The sequence below is a fragment of the Nyctereutes procyonoides genome, unplaced genomic scaffold (genome assembly GCF_905146905.1).
Source record: "Nyctereutes procyonoides isolate TBG_1078 unplaced genomic scaffold, NYPRO_anot_genome, whole genome shotgun sequence".
Classification (NCBI taxonomy): domain Eukaryota; kingdom Metazoa; phylum Chordata; class Mammalia; order Carnivora; family Canidae; genus Nyctereutes; species Nyctereutes procyonoides.
Window position 1 is genome coordinate 4,057,955 of NW_026575146.1, and position 26,244 is coordinate 4,084,198.

A 26,244-nucleotide genomic window follows, 5' to 3' on the forward strand; every position below is an offset into this window, starting at 1 on the left:
GAAGCAAGAGGAGATAAACTAGTCCAAGAGCAGAGAGACTCAAGCTCCTCAGAGCTGTACATGATCACTTTCAGAGTTGCTGCTTGACCAGACAACTTTTCTGGTCATGGTTTCACCTCAGAGAGAAACACCATTGAGAGAGGCTTTTTCTAGGCTTTGGGAGGTTGAGAAGAAGGTCATAGAATGGTAAATGCATTAAGGGGGCAAGTCAGTTGCATCTGTCTTCATTAGCTCACCTCAGCAGGGAATCTGTACTATTTACACATAGCTGCTGGGCCATTCCTCAAAATTTCTGCAGGGAATCAAGGAGCAATGATGATGCCATGGTGCTCCCTAGGAAAGGAGCAAAAACAGTTTTACAAAGTTTTGCTCCAACTTCACCCTCTTAAATGCTGTCTCAAAGTACCCTCTGCTCTGGGCAGCCCCTCCTCTATCCATTAATTACCTACCACACACCAACCAAAATAACCTACAAATTCCTCAGGGTTCTTTTTCTCCCTCTCTCTCTCTCCCTCCCGCCCCCCCCCCCCCCCCAATGACTCTCTTTTTGGTTTTGACCTACAGATTTGCAATTTGATATCCAATTTCTTTTTTTCACCAGTTTTATTGAGGTAAAGTAGGCAAATTAAATTGTAAGTTATATAAATTGACATTGTAGTGATTTGATATACATAAACATTGTAAAAGGATCCCTACCATCTAGTTATTAATAATTAACATAACCATCACCTCACATACTAACCTTTTTTTTTTTTTTCTTGGTGACAGCATTTTTTTGGTAACATTTGAGTTCTATTCCCTTAACAAACATCAACTATACAATACAGTGCTATCAACTATAGTCACTATGGTTTACATTTAGATCTTCAGACCTTATTCATCCTATTGTTGAAGGTGTATATCTTTTCTCTAACCTTTCCTTATTTTTCCCACTCCTAAGTCCCTGACAACCATTCTACTTGTTTTTGAGTTTGTTTATGTGTTTGTTTTTAAATATTCCACATATAAATGATACCATGCAATACTTGTTTTTCTCTGTCTGGTTTATTTTACTTAATGCCTTAAAAGTCCATCCATCTATATTGTCACAAATGGTAGGACTTCCTTTCTTCTCATGGTTAAATAATATTCCATTTTGTGTGTATGTATGCATGTATATATATATATATATACATTATGTATATATATGTATATATTCAATATATACATACATACATACATACATACACACTACAACTTCTTTATCCATTCATCCACTGGTGGATACTTAGTTTGTTCCCATGTCCTGGCTAATGAGTATAATCCTGCAATGAATATGGGGGTACAGCTATCTCTAATGTCCTATTTTCATTTCCTTTGGCTATATACCCAAAACTAAGATTGCTAGATTAGATGATAGCTCTGTTTTATATTTTTTGAGGAACTTCCATACTGTTTTCGATATCCCTGTCTCCTTTTTGGCTTTTATTGTTTCCTCGGAGTCAATAGCAGTCCCAGAAGCAGGAGGGAGCCAGTTCACCTTCTTGTCTTTGTAATCTTTATCATTGTCTCCCTGAACTCTTCACTATCAGCTCTCCACTCCTACTAACTTTTGTCAAACTAATTCCTAGACACCCTTCAGAACTAAGTCTGGGTATTAATACTGTAGAGGAATTTCCCCTGGCTCCCAATGTGAACTAGGTGTTCTTCCCATGTGTTTCCACTGCAGCAGGAATCATATCCCTTGTTTTATATTGTTGAGATCACAGCCGCTAGCAAAGTGCCTTGATCAAGCAAACACTTCATAAAGAACTATTGAATCAACTATATAGAAGTTTAATATATTAACAGAAATTAAATTTTTGTAAGCTTAATTACACTTAAATTTTTAAAAAAGTGAATCTGGCTGCTATGTTTTGTCTTCACAGGAGAGCTACCGATTTACAGAGCAGTCTTTAACAATTTTGAAAGCTGTTGGAAATGCGATTGTTAACTTCAGAGATAAGGGTAAACTGTCTGTGGCTCTGAAGGATTTACAAACAGCTCACTACCCTATACCCCTCCAGAATAAAGAACTAACTGCACAGCACTTCAGGGTAAGCATGTTCAAGTTATGATGTTCCTAGAAGGATACTTTCTGTTTGAAAAAAATATATATCTTATATTAGGTAATCCCCAAAATTTAGCCATTAAAAAGACTTACATACACTTCAAAGAGAAGGAGAAAGAACTTGAATTGCAAGTTTTCTAAAGTGATATCTAAGAAAAGGGGAGAGAAAGTGTCTCTTCCTTTATTTTCCATAGAGAGAACTAAGCCTTGCTTTTGAAATTTGTATTTGCCCTTATAGTATCTTGTATTTTATCTGGCAACCCTACCTGAGACACAAATCACTCCCAGTTGAGAACTGCTCACCTAGAGCATGAGTAATCTACAAGAAATACCTGCCATGATTTATTCTTCAACCAATCTGATTGCCTCCCTTAAGTGAACTCTGTTATCCATTCTTCAAGGTGAGGGCTCTAGATAGCTTAAGGTGGTGTTCACAAGCTCTAAAAATAAGCAAATAATTAAATCATCATATGACAAGAAGGCTCTGGTCTCCACTGCTACAGCTGGTCCTCAGGCCATAGCTGGTATTCAACATCTCTCTCCTCTACCAGCCATTTTAGATTTCCCCTTCTTCCAACCAAAGCTTCAGCTGTTCTTGTTGCCTGGTGGGTGACCTAAACCTTCAATCCTGATGAGCACAAGACCTTGATTGCCTTACTTCTTTCTAGGCTGTGATTAATCATTCACTGCTGAAGCACCAAGAAGTGTCTCAGCAAATTCAGGCATGATTCTTCCTGTCCCATCATGCAGCAGAAACCCTAGTAACCTCATAACAATCAGGGTAAATTCTCCCCCCACACCAATTATATTAGTTTTTTTTCTTTTTTCCTATTTGTACACCAGAATGAGGAGCTCAAAGCAACCAGGCATATATCATAACTTAGGTTTATTGTAAATCATACTGTGTTCCCAGATGGAAACATTCTTTGACATCCATCTCCAGGAATTAGGTCCTCCAATTTAGCGAACTACCTTTTGGGACAGAGAACACTGATTATTGCAAATGGACCACTGGAAATAATGGTGAGAGATATCCATCCTACTTCCAATTTTTGAATCAGTTCTGTCAGGTGTCATCTTCAGGTTGGCCTCTTAAATGAGGATTTTATATGCCATTCCAATTTACCAGGAATTCTAGCAATTATTTTTCTAAGTTTTTAAAAAATATTTTATTTATTTATTCATGAAAGACACACAGAGAGAGGCAGAGACACAGGCAGAGGGAGAAGCAGGCTCCATGCAGGGAGCCTGATGTGGGACTTGATTCCTGGATGCGGGATCATGCCCTGAACTGAAGGCAGACACTCACCACTAAGCTACCCATGCATCCACCCCCCCTCCTTTTTTAAAAAAGATTTTATTTACTTATTTGAGAGAGAGAGAGAGAGAGAGAGGACAAACACAAGCATGGGAAGGGGCAGAGGGAGAAGTAGATTCCCCACTGAGCAGGGAGTCTGATGCAGGCTCAGTCCTAGGACCCTGGGATCATGACATGATCCAAAGGCAAATACTTAACTGACTGAACCACCCAGGTGCCCCTTTATCAATTGTTTCTATGGTATATATTAGGACCATTGAATCCCAGACATTCTCCAGTGGTTAAATCTTTTCTGTATAATGCGACCCTCGGTCCAAGGGAGTGTTAGGCTGAATATGATGTTTGTAAATCAGATTTTCTGTAACCCCTTGGATAATGATGCTGGCAGAGGCATCAAGGAAAGAGAAAGCAAACTTGTACTTGAGGTATGTGTCAATGCTAGTGAGGACAAATCACTACCCCTCCTTGAAAGAAGCCCACCAACATAAACTTGCCACCAAGTGGCTGACTGGAATCCCCAGAGGATGATATCATATTAAAGTTTCTGCTACTGACAGCTAAGCCTGGGTGAAAGAGCCCAAACTATTGGAACCATTCATAATTCCTGTCCTTGCCACCCTGTTTACTTATGCATGAGTCTGTTGTCCCTAGGCCGGATCTAATATGTAAGGTACCTTTGTGCATTGCATAAAAAGGAGCTATTTTAGCCGTGAAATACTTTTATATTTTTAAGTATTTTTATACTTTTTAAAAAAGATTTTATTTATTTATTCATGAGAGACACACAGAGAAAGAGAGCAGAGACACAGGCAGAGGGAGAAGCAGGCTCCATGTAGGAGCCTGATGTGGGACTTGATCCCAGGTCTCCAGGATCACGCCCTGAGCTGAAGGCAGGCACTAAACCGCTGAGCCACCTGGGCTGCCCTATACTTTTATATCACATAGTTATGTGACATTTCTTCAGAGCTACATCCCATACATTGATAGATTCCAAATTTGTCATAAATCCAGATGGATCCAGTGCGGCATACTATAAATATCCCATAGATAAGGATTCTTTCACTAGAAAATAACATTAGTGTGTTTTCTTGGAGCTCTTTCATTAGCATGTTTACAACAGAATTGGACCAGGTGATCTTTTTTTGTTTCCTGGGATGCTCAAATCTCTTACAGATCTTTCTCTTGCTTTGGATCCCACTTAAAGCTGATGGCCTTCTAAGTCACTCACTAAATGCATTAGAATAATATTCCCCAAAGCAGAATATACTATCACCAACTCCAGGGAGGACTATTAAGTATTGGTCTCTTTTTTTAGTTGCAGTGTCTTATTCTTTACATTTGAGAGGATATCCCAGCATGCCTAGTCCTCTGGATCCCTAAAATCTCCACTGATGTGGTGAATCCATGCATCTGTTGCAGGGATTAGTACCCACTCTCTAGCATGCATGTGTGTTAATCAGGAAGTCAGAATAATGGCCCCTTTCTGCTCACAGGTCTGAGTTCACTGCTGTCATCAACAGTCACATGTAACCCAGAGTGATGTAACATCAACATGATCAAGGACTCTGAGCACTTAAATGTAACACAGAGTAGGAAAATTAATGTATTCATGTATTTTTCTTATTTTTATCTTAGATGTTGAAACATTTTACTACCATGTCACAGAAAACACATCTAACTGATTAAAGTCATAACAAGGAGCTGGATGCGTTAATTTATTGTAAGGATATAGGGAAATCTTGACACCTAAAGATAGGAATGACTCAGTGAGGAACTTCAAAGAGGGGATAAACAGCCCTTAGAACTTATCTTCTTCATTTTCTTTTTCTCCTTATAGACTCCTAAGTTCATATCGTGGAAAAAGTGACTCCTGACTTATATCAATTTTCCATATGAGGCCAGTTTAGAAATTCTTGATCCTGATTTCAAGTTATTCAACCAAAGTAATGATTTGCTCAGCTTGGGTTAGGTGGTTGCTTGCAGTTTTACTCACCATTGTTAGCTAATGGGGCAGTTACAAATATAGATTATGAGATTAGGTCCCTGTCTCTAAACATATGGGGAGGGGTGAGGAATAGTCAGAAGATGTGCACTAAGCAGGAAGTACAATGGTCATATGCCTTGAAGGGCACTGGATTTCACCATTCTAGGATGCACATTTGTTTTCACACTTTAACATCAGAAGGAAGTCAGAGTGTGTCTTTTAATTGGTGATTCTTTACAATCATTGTTGGCCAGGTGGCCTTCAGGATTCTCTGCACACACATGGACTTGTTCATAGGGTTTGTATTGTCACTGCTTCAAAAGAAATATGTATATAGTTTGACAAATGCCTAGTCCTTGTGGGAGAGAATTAAATGACATTATAGAGCCTCTCAAACATGAAAGGATGGGGATTTTCCCTACACTGGGCTGACACCACCCTATCCCCGCCAGGGCACAGGGACAGAGAAGAAGAGCAAGTAGCTGGTTAAAAATCACCTTAAGTGATGCCCCTGGCACCTTACATCATCCACCAAGCACATTACTCCCTGTGGACAAATAAATAACTAAGAGTAAGATAGCAGCAATGTGCTGAGACTTGGTCATTATTTTAGCGGTATGACTGGATAAATGGAATCCCTCAGTGTTTCAAGATAAAAACCATGAAAAAACTTGGAATAAGGAATATGTGTTCTGGTTCTAGTCTAAGAACCTTCCATGTGTCCTCTTTGGTAGGATCAGGAATGAGCCAGCACCAGCACCTACTGAATAGGGGTGGTGGCTTGAGCAGCACCCCAGGGATGAATGAGCACACTTCAGGCCATGATGCATCTTCAAAGCTTGACAACACAAAAGACAAAATTATATAGGAAAATACAGATATTAAGTCTTTTCAGAAAGTGATTTGCAAGAGTAATAGTTTGAATATGAATGTTTTCAGAATACTTAACCAGCTTATGTAGCTTATTTTATTTTTTCATGTATGTTTAAGTGTGTTGTATGATGAAAAAGCTCTGCCTAAATAAACCCCAAAGAGCTTTTTCAGTGGGAAGTAAATACTCATAGATGAAAATAAGAAAGTGTTAAAAAAAAGTCTAAATAGTGTATTTTCTTTTTGGTAACATATGAGACAATAGTGTGTTTTATGGTGGATGGCATTTTAGAACCAATGAAATAAAGAATTTAACTTGCGTTAGCATAAAGCCATATTTTTCATCTCTATCTCTTCAACCAGTTATATTCTGATTGAGCATATATTATAAACATTGTTGTAGTGGTTAACTTTTATTAATTTAGAAATAGGAGGGTGAGAAATAATTCTGGTCTCCTGCTGGGTGAGTGAGACTTTGAGGTCTTCTGTTATATCATGCATCTGAGAAATATGTATTTTTATTTTTAGAGTATCTAAAGTTCTTTAGAGCTTCTCTGGCCAGGTAATGTTGTTTTCTTGGTTTAAAAAAATGTACTAATGTATTTTATCTTTTTCAGGTTTTTCACATTTCTTTATGGCGCTTATTGAAAAAAGTTCAAATAACAAAACCTCCTCCCAACCTTAAATTTGCATTTCGTGCTCTGGTTTTGGATTTGGAGTTACTCAATTCTTCCTTAGAAGAGGCTTCTTCAGGTACTGAATAATTTTAGATATTTGTTCAATCAAGGACTTTCTAGCCTTATGTAAGATAAGCATGCTCAAAGTTTTTGTGGAGTAGGTAGTCTTGGACTATACCAACAGGTGGAGAATTCAAGCTGTGCTCTGGAAAGCCTACAGGCTCCAAGGATCTGCCTGGTGTCCCCAAGTTCGCATATTTCTAGGGAAGCCTGGAATATCCCTGTTTTATTTGTTTTTGCCCTGAAAGACTATGAAAGTCACTAACACTTACGTATGATTTGAGAAATTCTGGGAAGATCTTCAGATCCATGTAACTCCCCTTTACTCCTCTCCATAAGCTCTATTCATGCAGTTTTAACAACTTCTTTCAATTTTGAAGGAAACCCTTCACTACTTTCACAGAAGAATTAATTGTAGCTCACTCAGGTGTCAATATGTAGTGTTTCCTTTCTCCAGAATATTTAAATTCCAAAAAAGGACCACTTGCAAAGCACAATATTAAATATAAAGATAAATCTGTCATAGTGGCACTTTATATGTCAGGGGACTTAAGAAGTTAAAGGCATTGAAAGCTGGGGAAAGTATTAAATACTTTAACTTAACTTTCAGTTCCAAGCTTTGTTTTTTTCTTTCCAGCGGAATGGGTGGACGTTAAATACTGTCTACCAGTAAGTGATAAAGAATATTTTCCTGAGGAGGTAGCAGCTGCAATTAAAATTCAAGCCATGTGGAGAGGGACTTATGTCAGATTGCTTATGAGAGCTAGAATACCAGGTATCATTTTTCAATCATTTGTAAGATGAACCTTGTGTATGTAAGGATGAATATTTGTGTGCTAATGAAAAGTGTTTTGGAATTATTTTACTTTATTATTTGGCTAATTCTTTTTAATTCTATAAATATTGAAATTCCTTGAGGTCAGAATGAGTGTCAGCACACTCACTCTCTGTTCCCAGAATGCTTGGCACAGAGTAAGCGCACAACAAATTTGTGCTGAAGAAATAATGAATCAGTGAATGATCAGCTATGTTTTCCCAATCTATCACGAGTCTTTAAAAACAGGGAACCAATGTTTTCCTCTATGTATCTCCAATGTCTAGTAGAATGCTACAGCAGTCAGCTTTAGCTAAGTCATGGATATTTTTGCATCTCTAGACCATTTTTCAAAGAAAGAAATGAAGAAATGAGTAAAAGAATGAATGAGTTGAATGAAAGAAGCTTTCATATGTCCATGTGTCATATATTTAGAAAGCACAGAATGCATTTGAAAGGTATTCTATTAAGTCAAATTATGAGTGTATTTTCTCAAATTATTTTCATATATAAAACTATTTTTGTGAAAAAGTTTTTGTTTTTTATCAGCTTCAAATTAAACACTGCAGAAGCAAAAATTATAATCATTTTCATTCTGCAATTTTTGTTTCATAAGGAAAGTCTTATTTCCAATAGAATTCTTTGAATGCATAGAAACATTTTGTTGTTAAGTGTCTCTTTTTGAAGTAGTTAATGAGAATGATCAAAATGTTTGTCTCAGCAGTGAAAACTCTAGACACACAAATATAAAATAAGTAAACTGCATTGGATAGTTGTGTGATAGAAAAATTTACTGTTGCTTGATTTTGATATTATTCTATTAGAAAAAGTAAATATAGATTTATCAAATTGAATATATATTAAAATATACTTTTTTGTTGTCCACATATGCTGTAAAAATTATATTTAAACAATGATTTTTTTAGAAACAAAAACTTGAATAACTTAATAATGTTTTTAATAGTATTTGCATTTCTTTCACTCAGTGCATATTTATTGAATAACTTGTGTGCACAGCATTGTTCTAAATTCTGACTTTATTGAAGTCAGTTAAACTGACAGAGTTTCTGCTTTGATGAATCTTGTGTTCTAGGATGCTAGGCATATGATAGACAAGTAAATATTTTGAGATATCAATTTCAGATACTGGTAAGTACTATGAAGAAATTGAAATAGAGTAAGTAGGGAAAAATTAGTTTCTGGCATGTTAAATTTGAGCCACTTACTATGGATTTGTATTTTTCTTACCAAATCATCTACTCCTAAACCAACATGGATTATGGGATTGAGCCATTGGTTTTTAGAAAAATTGGATGAATTCTTTTTTCTGGCATAAGAGCTTTCATAAGGAACTTTTAGTGTGATTAAAGATCCCCTGTTGTGAACTCTTTGATGAGAATCTTCAATTAGAACAACACTTTATGATTTTTAAACTGAAGATGAAGGGAAACAGCATAAATTAGTGAACAGAGTTCTCTACCAGAAGTTTATAATTGCTTTATATTTTAAACATGATTTTGCTGTGAACAAAGCCCATGACTTTGGATATCACCTTGTGAATTTCAGCTTCCTTATCTGCAAGGGGAGGGCTGTGAACAAAATGATCTTTCAGGCATCTTATAGTTTTTTACGTTGCTATTTTTAATTATTATTTTCAGACACAAAGGAAAATTCCAGTGTTGCAGATACTCTTCAAAAAGTTTGGGCTATATTGGAACCGAATATAGAACAGTATGCAATTTCTCTCTTAAGGTAAAGTAGTATAGTGAAATTTCTTATTACAATGTCTTGGTATCCTTCAAGTTCCTTTCACGTGCTACCACATTCACTGACTTTTCCTAGTCACTGCAGCTAGAAATACACTGCTTCTTCTGAACTCCCACAATATTTTATCTGAAACATTTCTATGGTACTTATTAATTTGATTTAACTAAAATTCTAAGCCAAAAACCTCTGAGAAGCAGAGCAAAATTCATTGAAGTCTTATAGTGCTAAGGTGACCAAGGTCAGAGTTTAGGACCTGCTAGGGGAGGGGAGTCCAGCAAACATGATTGTCAGTTGAATCCCTGGAGGGTAACTCTAGAATCAGGGGTAAACTGGAAGTAGATTGAGCATTAGCAAAACTGACCTGTAGCCACAAACCACGTCTGAGAGATAGGATAATCTGAACAAAACTAAGAGAAGCTATAAATCATAAATTACATGTGTGTATATATACACACACATAAGTAAAAGATGCAGACCCTCTGGGGATGTTGGAGTTGGAAGATAAAATCTCAAAATATAACTAATGGAAATGCCAAAGAAAATAAAGAATAAGGAGAAAACAGATCAAAAGTTTAGATTAAGAAAACACAAAGGGAAATTTTTATTTATTTATTTATTTATTTTATTTATTTACTTTTTAAGGATTCAATTTTTCTTTTTTTTTAATAAATTAATTTTTATTGGTGTTCAATTTACCAATATACAGAATAACACCCAGTGCTCATCCCGTCAAATGTCCCCCTCAGTGCCCATTCACCCCCACCCCCCGCCCTCCTCCCCCTCCACCACCCCTAGTTCATTTCCCAGAGTTAGAAGTCTTTATGTTCTGTCTCCCTTTCTGATATTTCCCCCACATTTCTTCTCCCAAAGGGAAATTTTAACATAAGTGAAGATTTTAACAACTGAAATTAAATAGTGGGTTTAACAGCAGATTAAGTCATAACAGAAGAGATTAGTGAACATGGAGGTAGATCAATAGAAAAGTATCCAGACTGAAGTATAGGAGAAAATGAGTGGGAAATCAGAAAGCAGCCTAAGGACCGTATGGAATACACTCAGAAAGTCCAATATTATCATTATACCCTCAGACTGTAAAAAAGATAACTGAAAACTTTCCAAAACTGGTAAAAATGGTAAAATACATCAACTTATGTTTTCAGGAGACTGCATACAAACTCCATGAGGAAAAGATAAAAAGAAAAGTACACCTAGGTTCATTGCCATCAAACTACTGAAACAACAAAGGCCAAAATAAAAACCTTCTAGGCCCTCAGAAAAAATAATGCATATTATCTTCAAAGGGCAATCAATAAATAGCTACACATAGGAGTAAATTCATGAGGCATAATGTAGAAGTTGGGTATAAGGTTTTAAAAAGTTCTAAGGTTATAGCATTATTTCAGAAATGGTAAAAGTAATAATTTAGATGAAACTCTAACTGGGAAGGTATCCTTTCTAGCAAAATATTCACAAACTGGTTAGTGAATTTAGGAAGAAATAAGATTAATCTCACAAATCTTTTAGAGAACAGAATCGATTCATAATCTTGATTTAAAAGATTCAACAAGGGCAATAAGAAAATGAAATCGAAAACCAGTCACCTTCTTGAAATCACAAACCAAGCACCTTTTAGATAGATGCCAAAAATATGTAATAAAATATTAGCAGCTGAAATTTGGAATTAAATAAAAAAGATAATGCCTTGTAATCAAGTGGGTCTCCCATTCCCAATTGTGGTTTAGCATTTGAAAATTTGCCCTTTTAATTCACTACATTAACAGGGAAAAGGAACAAATCATTTGGCCTTCCAGATAGATTCTGAAAAAAGCATTTGACATAATTTAACAAAAATTCAAAATTAATTTGTTTTTGTTTTTAGAAAATTTGGACTAGAGAAATCTTTCATTAATATGTTTTTGGTATCCAGTATTTTCAAAACTTACTACAAACATGATTGGTGGTGAATTTTGAAAGCTTCTTCTTAAGTTTAGAAATGAGACAAATGAGAAATGACAGCTTCCATTCACAATAATCCTGGAATAAGAGGAGGCAGGGCAGGATGGGAGAAGAGCAGGGTCCCCAAATCACCTCTCCCCACCAACTTGCCTAGATAACTTTCAAATCATCCTGAAAACCTCCAAATTCAGCCTGAGATTTAAAGAGAGAGCAGCTAGAATGCTACAGTGAGAAGAGTTCGTGCTTCTTTTTTTTTTTAATTTTTATTTATTTATGATAGTCACACACACAGAGAGAGAGGCACAGACATAGGCAGAGGGAGAAGCAGGCTCCATGCACCGGGAGCCCGACATGGGATTCGATCCCGGGTCTCCAGGACCGTGCCCTGGGCCAAAGGCAGGCGCAAAACCGCTGCGCCACCCAGGGATCCCAGAGTTCGTGCTTCTATCAAGGTAGGAAGACGGAAAAAAATAAAGAAATAAAAAAACCTCCAAGGGGGAGGGGCCTGCGAGGAGCCGGGCTAAGGCTACGCAGCTAGAGCCCCCAGGACAGGAGAGCCCAGGCCCTGAGAAGCAGGAGCTTCACCAATCTTCCTGGATGGAAAGGTGCTCGCAGGGAGTTAGAGCAGGATCCCAGGAGGGCGGGGATGCCCTCAGGCTCCCAGGGACACTAACAGAGCACCTGCGCCCGGGGGAGAGCCCGCCACACCCCGTGGCCAAGCTTCCTAAAGTGCTGCAGCCCGCGCCCCGCCGGCCGGAGAAGCTCGGAGGTGGCTCCCCACAGAGGTGGCTGCAGCCCGGGAGCCGATCCAGCAGCGCAGGTCCCGGAGCCCAGCGCACCGGGGGACACAGCCCAGGATCCGGCGCTCCCCCTGGGACAGGCAGAGGCCAGGAGGGCACAGGACAGCAAGGACGCTCCTGCCCCTGGGCGGCCCCGAGCTGTGCAGAGCAGCGCTCCCTTCCCTGGAGCGTCAGGGCCCCGCGGAGCTGGAGACTGTGGTGGTTGCTGCTGGAGCTGACTCCAGGGCTGGAGAGCTGGCCGCCGCCACTATTGTTGTTCCTCCTGGGGACATCTTGTGCCTGGGACTGAGGGAGGCGGCCAGGGAGCAGGGGCCTCACAGGATAAACAGCTCCCACTGAGCCATGCACCTGGCAGGGGGCAGGGCGGCTCCCCCAGGTTCACACACCTGAGAATCAGCACAGCAGGTCCCTCCTCCAGAAGACCAGGTGGAAGGACAGGGGAAGAGCAAGATCTTGACCAAACAGCGCTGGAAAGTTCCAGGGGAAGTCTAGGGACTTACAGTATATAGAATCAGGGGATACCCTTCCTTGTTCTTTGTTTCTTCCCCCCTTTTTTTTCTTCCCTTTTTCCTTCCTTTTTCCAGTACAACCTGTTTTTAGCCACTCTGCACTGAGCAAAATGACTAAAAGGAAGAACTCACCACAAAAGAAAGATCAGAAACAGTACTCTCTCCCACAGAGTTACAGAATTTGGATTACAATTCGAAGTCAGAAAGCCAATTCAGAAGCACAATTATAAAGCTACTGGTGGCTCTGGAAAAAAAGCATAAAGGAATCAAGAGACTTCATAACTGCAGAATTTAGATCTAATCAGGCTGAAATAAAAAATCAGTTAAATGAGAAGCAATCCAAACTGGAGGTTCTAAGGATGAGGGTTAATGAGGTAGAAGAACAAGTGAGTGACATAGAAGACAAGTTGATGGCAAGGAAGGAAGCTGAGGAAAAAAGAGAAAAACAATTAAAAGATCATGAGGATAGGTTAAGGGAAATAAATGACAGCCTCAGAAGGAAAAACTCTACATTTAATTGGGGTTCCAGAGGGTGCCGAAAGGGACAGAGGTCTAGAAACTGTATTTGAACAAGTCATAGCTGAGAACTTCCCTAACTTGGAGAGGGAAACAGGCATTCAGATCTAGGAGATAGAGAGATCCTCCCTAAATCAATAAAAACCATTCAACATAACTACATTTAATAGTGAAACTTGCAAATTCCAAAGATAAAGAGAAAATCCTTAAAGCAGCAAGAGACAAGAGATCCCTAACCTTTATGGGGAGAAGTATTAGATTAACAGCAGACCTCTCCACAGAGACCTGGGAGGCCAGAAAGGGCTGGCAGGATATATTCAGGGTTCTAAATGAGAAGAACCTGCAGCCAAGAATACTTTATCCAGCAAGGCTCTCATTCAGAATAGAAGGAGAGATAAAGAGCTTCCAAGATAGGCAGAAACTGAAAGAATATGTGACCACCAACCCAGCTCTGCAAGAAATATTAAGGGGGACTCTGTAAAAGAAAGAGGAAGTCCAAGGAAACAATCCACAAAAACAGGGACTGAATAGGTATTATGATGACACTAAATTCATATCTTTCAATATTAACTCTGAATGTGAATGGGCTTAATGATCCCGTCAAAAGGTGCAGGGTTTCAGACTGGATAAAAAAGCAAGACCCATCTATTTGCTGTCTGCAAGAGACTCATTTTAGACCTAAGGATACCTACAGCCTGAAAATAAAAGGTTGGAGAACCATTTACCATTCAAATGGTCCTCAAAGGAAAGCAGGGGTAGCCATCCTCATATCAGATAAAGTTTATCCCAATGACTGTAGTATGAGATGAAGAAGGACACTATATCATACTTAAAGGGTCTGTCCAACAAGAGGACCTAAATATCATGAATATTTATGCCCCGAGTATGGGAGCTGCCAAGTATATCAATCAATTAATAACCAAAGTTAAGACATACTTAGATAATAATACACTTATACTTGGTGACTTGAATATAGCGCTATCTACAATCAGCAGATCTTCTAAGCACAACATCTCCAAAGAAACAAGAGCTTTAAATGATACACTGGACCATATGGATTTCACAGATAGTCACAGAACTTTACATCCAAACACAATTGAATACATATTCTTCTCAAGTACACATGGAACTTTCTCCAGAATAGACCACATACTGGGCCACAAATCAGGTTTCAACATATACCAAAAGATTGATATTGTCCCCTGCATATTTTCAGACCATAATGCTTTGAAACTAGAACTCAATCACAAGAAGAAATTTGGAAGGAATTCAAACACATGGAGTTTAAAGACCATCCTGCTAAAAGACAAAAGGGTCGGGATCCCTGGGTGGCGCAGCGGTTTGGCGCCTGCCTTTGGCCCAGGGCGCGATCCTGGAGACCCGGGATCGAATCCCACGTCGGGCTCCCGGTGCATGGAGCCTGCTTCTCCCTCTGCCTGTGTCTCTGCCCCTCTCTCTCTCTCTATCAAATAAATTGAAAAAAAAAAAAAAAGACAAAAGGGTCAACCAGGAAATTAGGGAAGAATTAAAAAAGATTCATGAAAATTAATAAGAATGAAGATACAACTGTTCAAAATCCTTGGGATACAGCAAAAGCAGTCCTGATGGGGAAATACATCACAATACAAGCATCCATCAAGAAACTGGAAAGAACTCAAATACAAAACCTAACCTTGCCCCTAAAAGAGCTGGGGAAAGGACAGCAAATAAAACCTTCACCCAGCAGCAGAAGAGAGTTAATAAAGATTCGAGCAGAACTCAATGAAATAGAGACCAGAAGAACTGTGGAACAGATCAACAAAACCAGGAGTTGGTTCTTTGAAAGAATTAAAAGATAGATAAACCATTAGTCAGCCTTATTAAAAAGAAGAGAGAAAAGACTCAAATTATTAAAATCACAAATGAAAAAGGAGAGATCACCACCAATGCCAAGGAAATACAAACGATTTTAAAAACTTACTATGAGCAGCTATACACCAATAAATTAGGCAATCTAGAAGAAATGGACGCATTTCTGGAAAACCACAAACTATCAAAACTGGAACAGGAAGAAATAGAAAACCTGAACAGGCCGATAACCAGGGAGGAAATTGAAGCAGTCATAAAAAACCTCCAAGACACAAAAGTCCGGGGCCAGATGGCTTCCCAAGGGAATTCTATCAAACGTTTAAAGAAGAAACAATACCTATTCTATTAAAGCTGTTCAGAAAGATAGAGATGGAGTACTTCCAAACTTGTTCTATGAGGCCAGCATCACCTTAATTCCAAAACCAAAGACCCCACCAAAAAGGAAAATTATAGACCAATATCCCTGTTGAACACAGATGCAAAAGTTCTCAACAAGAGACTAGTCAATAGGATCCAACATACATTAAGAAAATTAATCACCATGACCAAGTAGGATTTATCCCCGGGACAGAAGGCTGGTTCAACACTCGTAAAACAATCAATGTGATTCATCATATCAGCAAGAGAAAAACCAAGAACCATATGATCCTCTCATTAGATGCAGAGAAAGCATTTGACAAAATACAGCATCCATTCCTGATCAAAACACTTCAGAGTGTAGGGATAGAGGGAACATTCCTCGACATCTTAAAAGCCATCTATGAAAAGCCCACAGCAAATATCATTCTCAATGGGGAAGCACTGGGAGCCTTTCCCCTAAGATCAGGAACAAGACAGGGATGTCCACTCTCACCACTGCTATTCAACATAGTACTTGAAGTCCTGGCCTCAGCAATCAGACAACAAAAAGACATTAAAGGCATTCAAATTGGCAAAGAAGAAGTCAAACTCTCCCTCTTCGCCGATGACATGATACTCTACATAGAAAACCCAAAAGCCTCCACCCCAAGATTGCTAGAACTCATACAGCAATTCGGCAATGTGGCAGGATACAAAGTCAATGCCCAGAAATCAGTGGCAATTCTCTACACTAACAATGAGACTGAAGAAAGAGAAGTTAAGGAGTCAATCCCATTTACAATTGCACCCAAAAGCATAAGATACCTAGGAATAAACCTAACCAAAGAGGTAAAGGATCTATACCCTAAAAACTGCAAAACACTTCTGAAAGAAATTGAAGAAGACACAAAGAGATGGAAAAATATTCCATGCTCATGGATTGGAAGAATTTATTTTGTGAAAATGTCAATGTTACCCAGGGAAATATACACATTTAATGCAATCCCTATCAAAATAACATGGACTTTCTTCAGAGAGTTGGAACAAATCATCTTAAGATTTGTGTGGAATCAGAAAAGACCCCGAATAGCCAGGGGAATATTGAAAAAGAAAACCAGAGCTGGGGGCATCACAATCCCAGATTTCAGGTTGTACTACAAAGCTGTGATCATCAAGACAGTGTGGTACTGGCACAAAAACAGACACATAGATCAATGGAACAGAATGAAGAATCCAGAAGTGGACCCTCAACTCTATGGTCAACTAATATTCGACAAATCAGGAAAGACTATCCACTGGAAAAAGGACAGTCTCTTCAATAAATGGTGCTGGGAAAATTGGACAGCCACGTGCAGAAGAATGAAACTAGACCACTGTCTTACACCATACACAAAGATAAACTCAAAATGGATGAAAGATCTAAATGTGAGACAAGAATCCATCAAAATCCTAGAGGAGAACACAGGCAACACCCTTTTTGAACTTGACCACAGCAACTTCTTGTAAGATACATCTATGAAGGCAAGGGAAACAAAAGCAAAAATTAAATATTGGGATTTCATCAAGGTAAGAAGCTTTTGCACAGCAAAGGATACAGTCAACAAAACTAAAAGACAACCTACAGAATGGGAGAAGATATTTGCAAATGACATAACTAGATAAAGGGCTAGTTTCCAAGATCTATAAAGAACTTCTTAAACTCAACAGCAAAGAAACAAACAACCCAATCATGAAATGGGCAAAAGACATGAGAAATCTCACAGAGGAAGACATAGACATGGCCAACAAGCACATGAGAAAATGCTCCGCATCACTTGCCATCAAGAAAATACAAATCAAAACCACAATGAGGGATCCCTGGGTGGCGCAGTGGTTTAGCGCCTGCCTTTGGCCCAGGGCGCGATCCTGGAGACCTGGGATCGAATCCCACATCGGGCTCTCGGTGCATGGAGCCTGCTTCTCCCTCTGCCTATGTCTCTGCCTCTCTGTGTGTGTGTGTGACTATCATAAATAAATAAAAATTAAAACAAAACAAACAAACAAAAAAACCCCACAATGAGATACCACCTCACACCAGTCAGAATGGTAGAAATTAACAAGACAGGAAACAACAAATGTTGGAGAGGATGCGGAGAAAGGGGAATCCTCTTGCACTGTTGGTGGGAATGTGAACTGGTACAGCCACTCCGGAAAATTGTGTGGAGGTTCCTCAAAGAGTTAAAAATAGATCTGCTCTACGACCCAGCAATTTCACTGCTGGGGATTTACCCCAAAAATACAGATGCAGTGAAACACCGGGACACCTGCACCCCAATGCAGCAATGTCCACAATAGCCAAACTGTGGAAGGAGTCTCGGTGTCCATCAAAAGATGAATGGATAAAGATGTGGTCTATGTATACAATGGAATATTACTCAGCCATTTGAAATGACAAATACCCACCATTTGCTTCGATGTGGATGGACCTGCAGGGTATTATGCTGAGTGAAATAGGACAATCGGAGAAGGACAAACATTATATGGTCTCATTCTTTTGGGGAATATAAAAAATAGTGAAAGGGAATAAAGGGGAAAGGAGAGAAAAAGAGTGAAAATATCAGTGAGGGTGACAAAACATGAGAGACACCTAACTCTGGGAAACGAACAAGGGGTAGTGGAGGGTTGGGGTGACTGGGTGATGGGCACTGAGGGGGGCACTTGGCAGGATGAGCACTGGGTGTTATGCTATATGTTGGCAAATAATAAAAAAAAAATCCTGGAATAATTCTGAGAAGGACACAATAGCAAAAAGCAAAATAAAAATTAGGATTTGAGGGGAAAAAATAAAACCATCACTGTTTATAAGCAATATGATTATATATGTAGAAAATATTTTAAAATCTGCAGAAAAATTATTAGAATTAATTAGATAATTAAGAAAATTTGCTGGAGACAAGGTCAATATAAAATAACAATTGGATTTCTATTTATAAACAAGAGACAAAAAGAATATTATATATGAAAATATATAAAAATATGAAGTAGCCTAAATATAATGAAAAAATTCACTGTGAACCTAATATAAAAATTTTAAACACAGAGAAAATCCAAATCTGTATAGTACTCACCTAACCCTGGGAGTAAGTGTCTCATTCACCTCACTCTAGTCCTGGCCCACAGATTCCACCATTACCTCTTCATCCAACTTGACTAACTTTTGCTCCAGAACTTATTTTCTAAAAGGGCTACTCTTTTGCCTAAGATTCCAGTTGTACAGACAAACAAAGAGCACAACCTTTCTTTTCTAACTTGCTTTTGCATTGTGGGGAAGATCTCTGGGCCAGAGATTATACCTAATTTTCATGTAAATGAAGTGCTAAAAACATGAACTATCAGGGAGTTGGTGTATTTGAAGGTGTAGGTGTATTTGAAACACAGCAGTATTCCATCAGGAAGTTGCTGTTCCTCTGCACATGCTCTTTCCCCCGTAGCCAATAGTATTTCTTAGAAAATCAGCAAATATCCATTACAGAGGCCATGCTCTTTCAATATTTTGAGTTCTACACCCACATCTATTGGATGGATGGAACTGAGAAGGCTGGCTTACCTTTAAATTTAAATAACAGGGGCATCCAAAGCTGTGTAGTCTTGCTACCTGCCTCTTTTTTTAGTCAAGAGCACATCTTTCAGTGTAAGACCTAATGCTAACCTCAGATCTACTAATTATCAGATGTGTGATCTGGGATAAGTCTCTTATCCTCTTGGAAGATAAAATTAAATTTTATTAATAATATTTAATATTTTATTAATAATATTTAACATAGAGAAATAATTTTTATATAGAGAAAACAATATCTACCTCACAGTACTATTCCTTAATGAGGCTGTAAAGATAAATTAAGGTAGCTCAAGAAAAGTAGTTAGTACAAGCTATAGATTAAGTCATTATAGAACATTAACTATTATAAATATTACTTTATAATTATTACTAATGGGGAACTTTGAGGTCCTGGAATCCAGCTTTACATTCTCAGATCTTAAAGGGCAGAACTTTCCAAAGTGAACTTTGGACGAGGCTCAGTTTACTGATAATAACTTTCTTTCTGTACTATGATACAAAGTTAAAAGAAAACCTTTCAAGTCTGTCAGGAATATTTCTCTGGGTCATTCAAGGTATTTCATATAGTACGTCAGGATTTTGATGGCCCTATATACATTAAAATTAAAATTAAAATTTCTTGAGGCTTATGAAAAAGTGTAGAATGTATGATGGCAACAATGACTGGAATGCCTCTAAGTCCCTCCCTTATCTTAGAATGGTGGCTGGTCCCATTACAGTCAATTCCCTAGGTAGCCTGTTTAGCTGCCATGTTGCCTCAGCCAACACCCACATTTGGCCAACCCCATGTGATTGGCAGTGGTGCTCTGCTTTGACAGACCATCATATTACAGTTCCTAACTAGGACAATCAGGTTATTTATCATTTGAACTGGGGCACTTTTACAAAAGGAACAGAGGGTGCACTATTAATAATTATGACAGGTGAGTGAGTGCAAACCAGGACTGCCCCAGACAAACCAGGATATGTGGTCAATCTTTATTCTCATAACTTAGCTAAAGGGCTTAAAACTCTCCCAAGTATGAATCTGTCAATTTCCTCTCATAATCAAAGATCAGTGATCAAATGAAGCATGTGAATCCTGTCCCCCATAAGAATCTCCATGGCTTTATGTCTCACTGATTGTACAGTCAAGCCATCTACCTTCTGGAAGGCAAGAACACCTTTAGGTCTGTCTAGACCTCTAATACAGAACCATTTTCTATGTTCATTATGGCTTCCATCCCAGCTAATTTTATAGACATTATACAAAAGATCTATACAGTAGATTCCTGGTGCTACTGAAGTGAGATCCAGTTCCTGGCAGTTGGAAGGAACAAACCTAGAGCATCTCTCACATCACTTTAATCATGTTCTGAAATATGCCACAGCTTTCTGGGGGGAAACCATGGAGAAACCTCAACCCATAATTCTTTTTACCAGTTATACACACCACTCTCTTATGGGCCAGAAATCCATTCTCTCCTTGATTATGGCCTTAGTTTTTTGTTTGTTTAAATGGGTTTTTTTTTGTTTTCGTTTTTGTTTTTACAAATCCATTCCTTACTTTAAACTCCATTCTCGTATTGATTCCTTATGTCAATTACAGACCTTCAGTTTTATTACTACTTTGCCTGTTCCTGTTTTTCTACTACCCTTAGAGTCTGAGCTTTGGTGATGATTTCCCACCCATAAATTGAAATTACTTTCTTGATCATGAATTAAGTTCTCATTTGATTAAGAACTTCAGAGAACTTTAGAGAACGTTGAGATAATCTTTCATGGTTGACCTGGAATGGGCTCCCCTACTTGGGTGCCATGCCCTATGAACCCCACAACCTTTGCTCAAGGACTCAATCCAGCCAACAATAGACTGTAATATTTTGTTATTTTGCCTACTTTTTTTTGGTAAATAAAATTTATTTTAAAAGTTGCCTTGCCATTGGAAATTCAATTATTTTTACGTTTCTAGACTAATGTTTAAAAGCAAGTGCAAGTCTATTGAATATTATCCATGCTATCAAGATGAAGAAACTAAGATTGTTTTTGCTGACTATACTGTGACTTATGCAGACCAACTACCAAATACTTGGTTTATAGTATTCAGGTGAGACTATCATAAATTGGCATACAATGTCTTCTTTAAATGACATGCAGTAGTTTATGTGTAGAGTTTTATTTATGGTAGCAGTGAAAGTATGAACTTCTAGGTTGCTTTCACAACTTAGTACTTCCTCTCCATCTGCTATGCAGAGATGAGATATTACAGAAATTTTATCCATGCTTATTTAACTAAAATATGAAAAATGTGAAGTTAATTAGAATTTTTATGAGTATGATAAACATAGTCCATTGATGTGCTATCAGTATAGAAAGAAATCATTTAATTTCAAAGCAATATCATATTAGGTGACAGTCACAAATTATTATAAAATGGAATTTCTTAAAGGCTTTACATTTACATAGCAAAAGAGTATATTCAAAAAAAAAACCAAAAGAGTATATTCATCATTAAAAAAAACCAATATGTATGCCTTGTAGTTATTTGTAACTTTAAACTTACTTTTTTATTTCTTGCATTAAACCTAATTTCAAACTTTCTGATTCATGCTAAGAGAAAGTTCATGCTTTTGTAATTACAGAGAAACATTTTTGTTTCCTCAAGATATGATTTTGGTTCCCAAAGTATATACTACACTTCCGGTCTGCATGCTTCACGTTGTTAATAATGACACAATGGAACAAGTGCCAAAAGTGTTCCAAAAAGTGGTGCCTTATCATTATACCAAGAATAAGGTAGGTGCAAATTTTATTCTTTCCATATGATAGAATGGCAGCGAGAACCCAGCACCTTATGAGACTCCAGGAGAAGATAGAACAGACATGCTTTTCAGCCTACTTATGAGAGGAATAAAGTCCTGGTCTTTTTCTACAAAAGTCCATTTATTTGACAGCCCAAGGTACTTAATGTGAGTGCTAGAATATTCACCTCTCAGCTCTCTTTTTTCTTTTCTCCAAAGAAAATATGACAGAAAGCACTGGAAATTCTTAGTAAAATCAGAAAGTCATAGAAACCCTTAAAACGGAAATGGAGGTAAAGGGCTCAGTGAGTCCTATTCTTTGACCAAATCGATCGGTTGTTTCAGTTTCCCACTGGGTTTTATTACATCCCTAAGTATTTCAAAAGATTGTGATTACATCACCACTCACCGCGCCCCAGCCCGTCTTTTCTAGGCTACACAAATTTCTTACAAAGCACTTGGCACATTATTCCTACTGCATGATAGACCCTGATTTCTAGTGATCCCACTCAAATTATGTTGCCTCTCTATTAGAATCTCATCCTTGTGTTTGGGGGTATTTTCTCTAAGAGGAAAGCATGACCAAAGATAGTATGCACCTCCACTGCAAACTGGGAGATTTGTTTTAGCTCTAATCTTTCATTCTTTACCTATATAGCTTTGAATCTGTTCATTTTTCTTTTTGAGCTATGGTTGTAATTGACATTCAAAGTTCATTTAAGTCCATGATCCTGTGCATTATTGTGCACAAATTAAGACATACCTATCTAATGAATACTGGTTTATAGGGATGAAGGATAAATTTTTAAAAATATTAACTTCATAAAAAACTGAATAACTCTTTTGAGTTGTTTTAGAGATTAAAAAATGAAATTAAAAAATTTTTAAGACTTGGAAAAGTTTTGGGGCACCTGGGTGGCTCAATCTATTAAGCATCTGCCTTTGGCTCAGGTCATGATCCCAGGGTCTAAGGATGGGCACCCTGCTCAGTGGGGAGCCTTCTTTTCCCTCTCCCTCTGCCTGCTGATTTCTCTGCTTATACTCTCTCTCTCTCAAGTAAATAAATAAAATTTAAAAAAAAAACAACACTTGAAAGGGTTTTAATATTTCATTGCAAATCTTAGGAGCAATAGATGAGAGCAGTTTTAGGTTCACAGCAAAACTGAGAGGAAAGTACAGAGATTTCCCACATATGTCCTGCCCCATGTGCACAGCTACCCCCAGTATTGACACATCCCACCAGAGTGGCACATTTACTATGCTGATCATCCTACATTGTGTCCATCATAATCCCCCAAAGTTCATAGTTTATATTATGGTTCACTGTTCATGTTGAATATTCTAGGTTTGGACAAATGTAAAATGACATGTATCCACTATCATGGTATCATAAAGAGTCTTTTCACAGCCCTAAAAATCCTCTGTGATCCACATATGTATTCCCCTTCCTCCAGCTCCTACCTATCCCTTATCTTTTTTCTGTCTCCATAGTTTTGTCTTTTCCAGAATGAAGTATAGTTGGAATCATATTGTATGTAATCTTTTCAGATTGGCTTCTTTCACTCAAAAACATGCATTTAAGATTTTCTCGTATCTTTGTATGGTTTAATAGCTCATTTCTTTTTAATAATAATGTTCCACTCTCTGCGTGTATCAAAGTTTGTCTACTTATTCATGTACTGAAGGACATACTGGTTGCTTCTAAGTTATGGCAATTATGAACAAAACACCTACAAAAATCTGTGGACAGGTGTGTACATAAGTTTTTCACTCTCCTGGGTAAATACCGAGGAGCAGTATTGCTGGCCTGTATAATAAGAATATGTGTAGTTTTATAAGAAACTGCCAAAGTATCCTTCAAAGTGTCTGTACCACTTTTAATTCTCACTAGCAATGAATAAGAGTTCCTGTTGCTCTATATCTTCACCAGCATTTGGCATTTCAGCCCAGATCCAGTGTTAATGGATCTGGGTTCTTCTAATAGGAGTGTAGTAGTATCCCATGCTTGTTTTAGTTTCTCTGATAATAGTCCATGTGGAGCATCTTTTTTGTATGTTTATTTGCCATCTGTATATCTTCTTTGGTAAGATGTCTCTTAAAATTTTTTAACCAGGTTGCTTGTTTTCTTATTGTTGAGTTATAAGAGTTTTTGCATATTTCTTATATGTGTCTTTTGCAAATATTTAAATATTATGTTACTATTACTCAAGAGTCTTGAAGTTGTGTAGAATAGTCAGGTCTCTCTTAAAACCCTATCACCGGTTTAGCTTTAGAATTTCACTTACCAATATCCATCTACCATTTTATAAGTCTTTTTTTTCCCTCTCAAACTTACTCTCTGAGCCTAGACAAATACACAGAGTTATATAATTTTATTTGCTTCTTAATGCATTAGTACCACAAGCTCAAAAAATAATGAAAATAGCAATTATACTTTATAAGTAGAAATACTTTAGCATATATGATTTATCTTCCTTTATTTCCTTGCTCCAAACATAATGTCAAAGGGTCCTTATTGGTATTGCAATTCTCATCTCATTGTGGGTATTATAATTCTGGGTTATATCTGTAGATTTTTATTGCAATGTATTGAATTTGTTCTGTCTTATGTATTTCTAATTTTTGTTTCTGAAAATCTAAACACATCAGAGAGCTTCCTTTGCATTAAAATCAACTGGAATACAAATTATATTTTTCTTCCTTATTAGAAGTGTCTGGAATTATAAACTCAGAATTACTTTGAACTTTTGTATCTCATTACGATATCATGCTCTTGCTTCACTGACATTTTAGCCAGCTGGATATCCAATTATGTAGAACCAAGTTATTATCCAGTATGATGTTATCCCAGGTTTCTTAGCTGCTTGTTTTCTCCAACCTAAAGAGCTCACCTCCATACTCATATCTGGGTTCCCTGGAACCAGATCTGTTGTTAACTTGATAGCTTTTCCATCAATTGCCATCCCAAGGGAATTACATTTCCATAAATGCTTCTGCTTTTCTCATCTTGTATTAAAAAAAAAAAACAGGGACATCAGGTAGGAAGTTATTGGGCTTCTCTGGGGGGATGCAATGATAAAAATCTGCCTTAGGAAGCATTAGAAGAATTGGAAAAAACATAGCAATCATCTATCAGAGTTACGCACTTTGTGTTATAGCTTAAGAAACACACAAACAAAAATGTTAAAGTGACTCATTTTCTCTAAAAACACGTAAGATTCACTTTCTAAGAGGAATTTCAAAATGTAATGCTAATGATTTTTATTTATCAAGAGATATTGGGATCTTTACAAATATAAACATAATAAAGCATTTTAATTTAGTATTATGAAGTCATATGTTGTACCTTTGAGAGAACACTAACAGTATGACTTACTTCTGTCTAATTCTCTTTCCTCTAGAAAGGCTACACATTCGTAGCTGAAGCATTTACTGGTGACACATATGTACCATCCTCACGATGGAAACTGCGCCTCATTGGTTCCTGTAATCCACTCCCATGCCTATCTCGAGAGTCTCCATCTAATACCTTCACCATAAAGGAAATCAGAGATTACTACATACCCAATGATAAGAAAATTTTATTCAGGTATAAGTTATGACAGAAAGGGAATGCTCAAAATTGGCATTTTTTTGCCAGCAGATGGGTGCTGACAGGTTGTCCTTCAGTGACAATGGCTACAGAGGTTGGGCCTCTAGATACACATAGGGCTTGACCACTGTTAACTGTTAATATAGAAATATATTGGGCAGCCCCGGATGGCTCGGCGGTTTAGCACCGCCTTCAGCCCAGGGCGTGATCCTGGAGACCCGGGATCAAGTCCTATGTCGGGCTCCCTGCATGGAGCCTGCTTCTCCCTCTGTGTCTTTGCCTCTCTCTCTCTCTCTGTGTCTCTCATGAATAAATGGATAAAATCTTAAAAAAAAAAATAAGGAGGAAAAGGTCATCCGTAATCAAACAATCTAGAAAACAATCCTCTTAGTATCCTGTTGTATTTTCTTAGCGTGTTTTTTTCCTAGTTATAGCCTCACATTATTAAAATCATAATATAAAGTTTTTAATCGACCTTATTTTTAAGATTTTATTTATTTATTCATGAGAGAGAGAGAGAGAGAGAGAAAGGCAGAGGCACAGGCAGAGGGAGAAACAGGCTCCATGCAGGGAGCCCGACGTGGGACTCGATCCCGGGTCTGTAGGATCACGCCCTGGGCTGAAGGCGGTGCCAAACCGCTGAGCCACCCAGGCTGCCCAATCTGACCTTTTTGCTTACATTTTAGTGTACGCATTTCCTAGTGCCATTAAGACATTTTGTGAACTC

General features: G+C 37.9%; 1 protein-coding gene across 1 annotated transcript in view; it reads left to right on the forward strand.

Moving 5' to 3' along the window:
• ADGB (androglobin) overlaps window positions 1-26,244 on the forward strand; it is a 157,608-nt gene that overhangs the window by 90,684 nt on the left and 40,680 nt on the right. Inside the window, exons 20-26 of the mRNA XM_055311188.1 lie at window positions 1,908-2,075; window positions 6,879-7,014; window positions 7,636-7,773; window positions 9,471-9,564; window positions 21,097-21,231; window positions 21,767-21,920; window positions 25,327-25,514. Of these exons, the coding sequence (XP_055167163.1) occupies window positions 1,908-2,075; window positions 6,879-7,014; window positions 7,636-7,773; window positions 9,471-9,564; window positions 21,097-21,231; window positions 21,767-21,920; window positions 25,327-25,514 (1,013 nt within the window). The remainder of the gene's footprint in view (window positions 1-1,907; window positions 2,076-6,878; window positions 7,015-7,635; window positions 7,774-9,470; window positions 9,565-21,096; window positions 21,232-21,766; window positions 21,921-25,326; window positions 25,515-26,244) is intronic.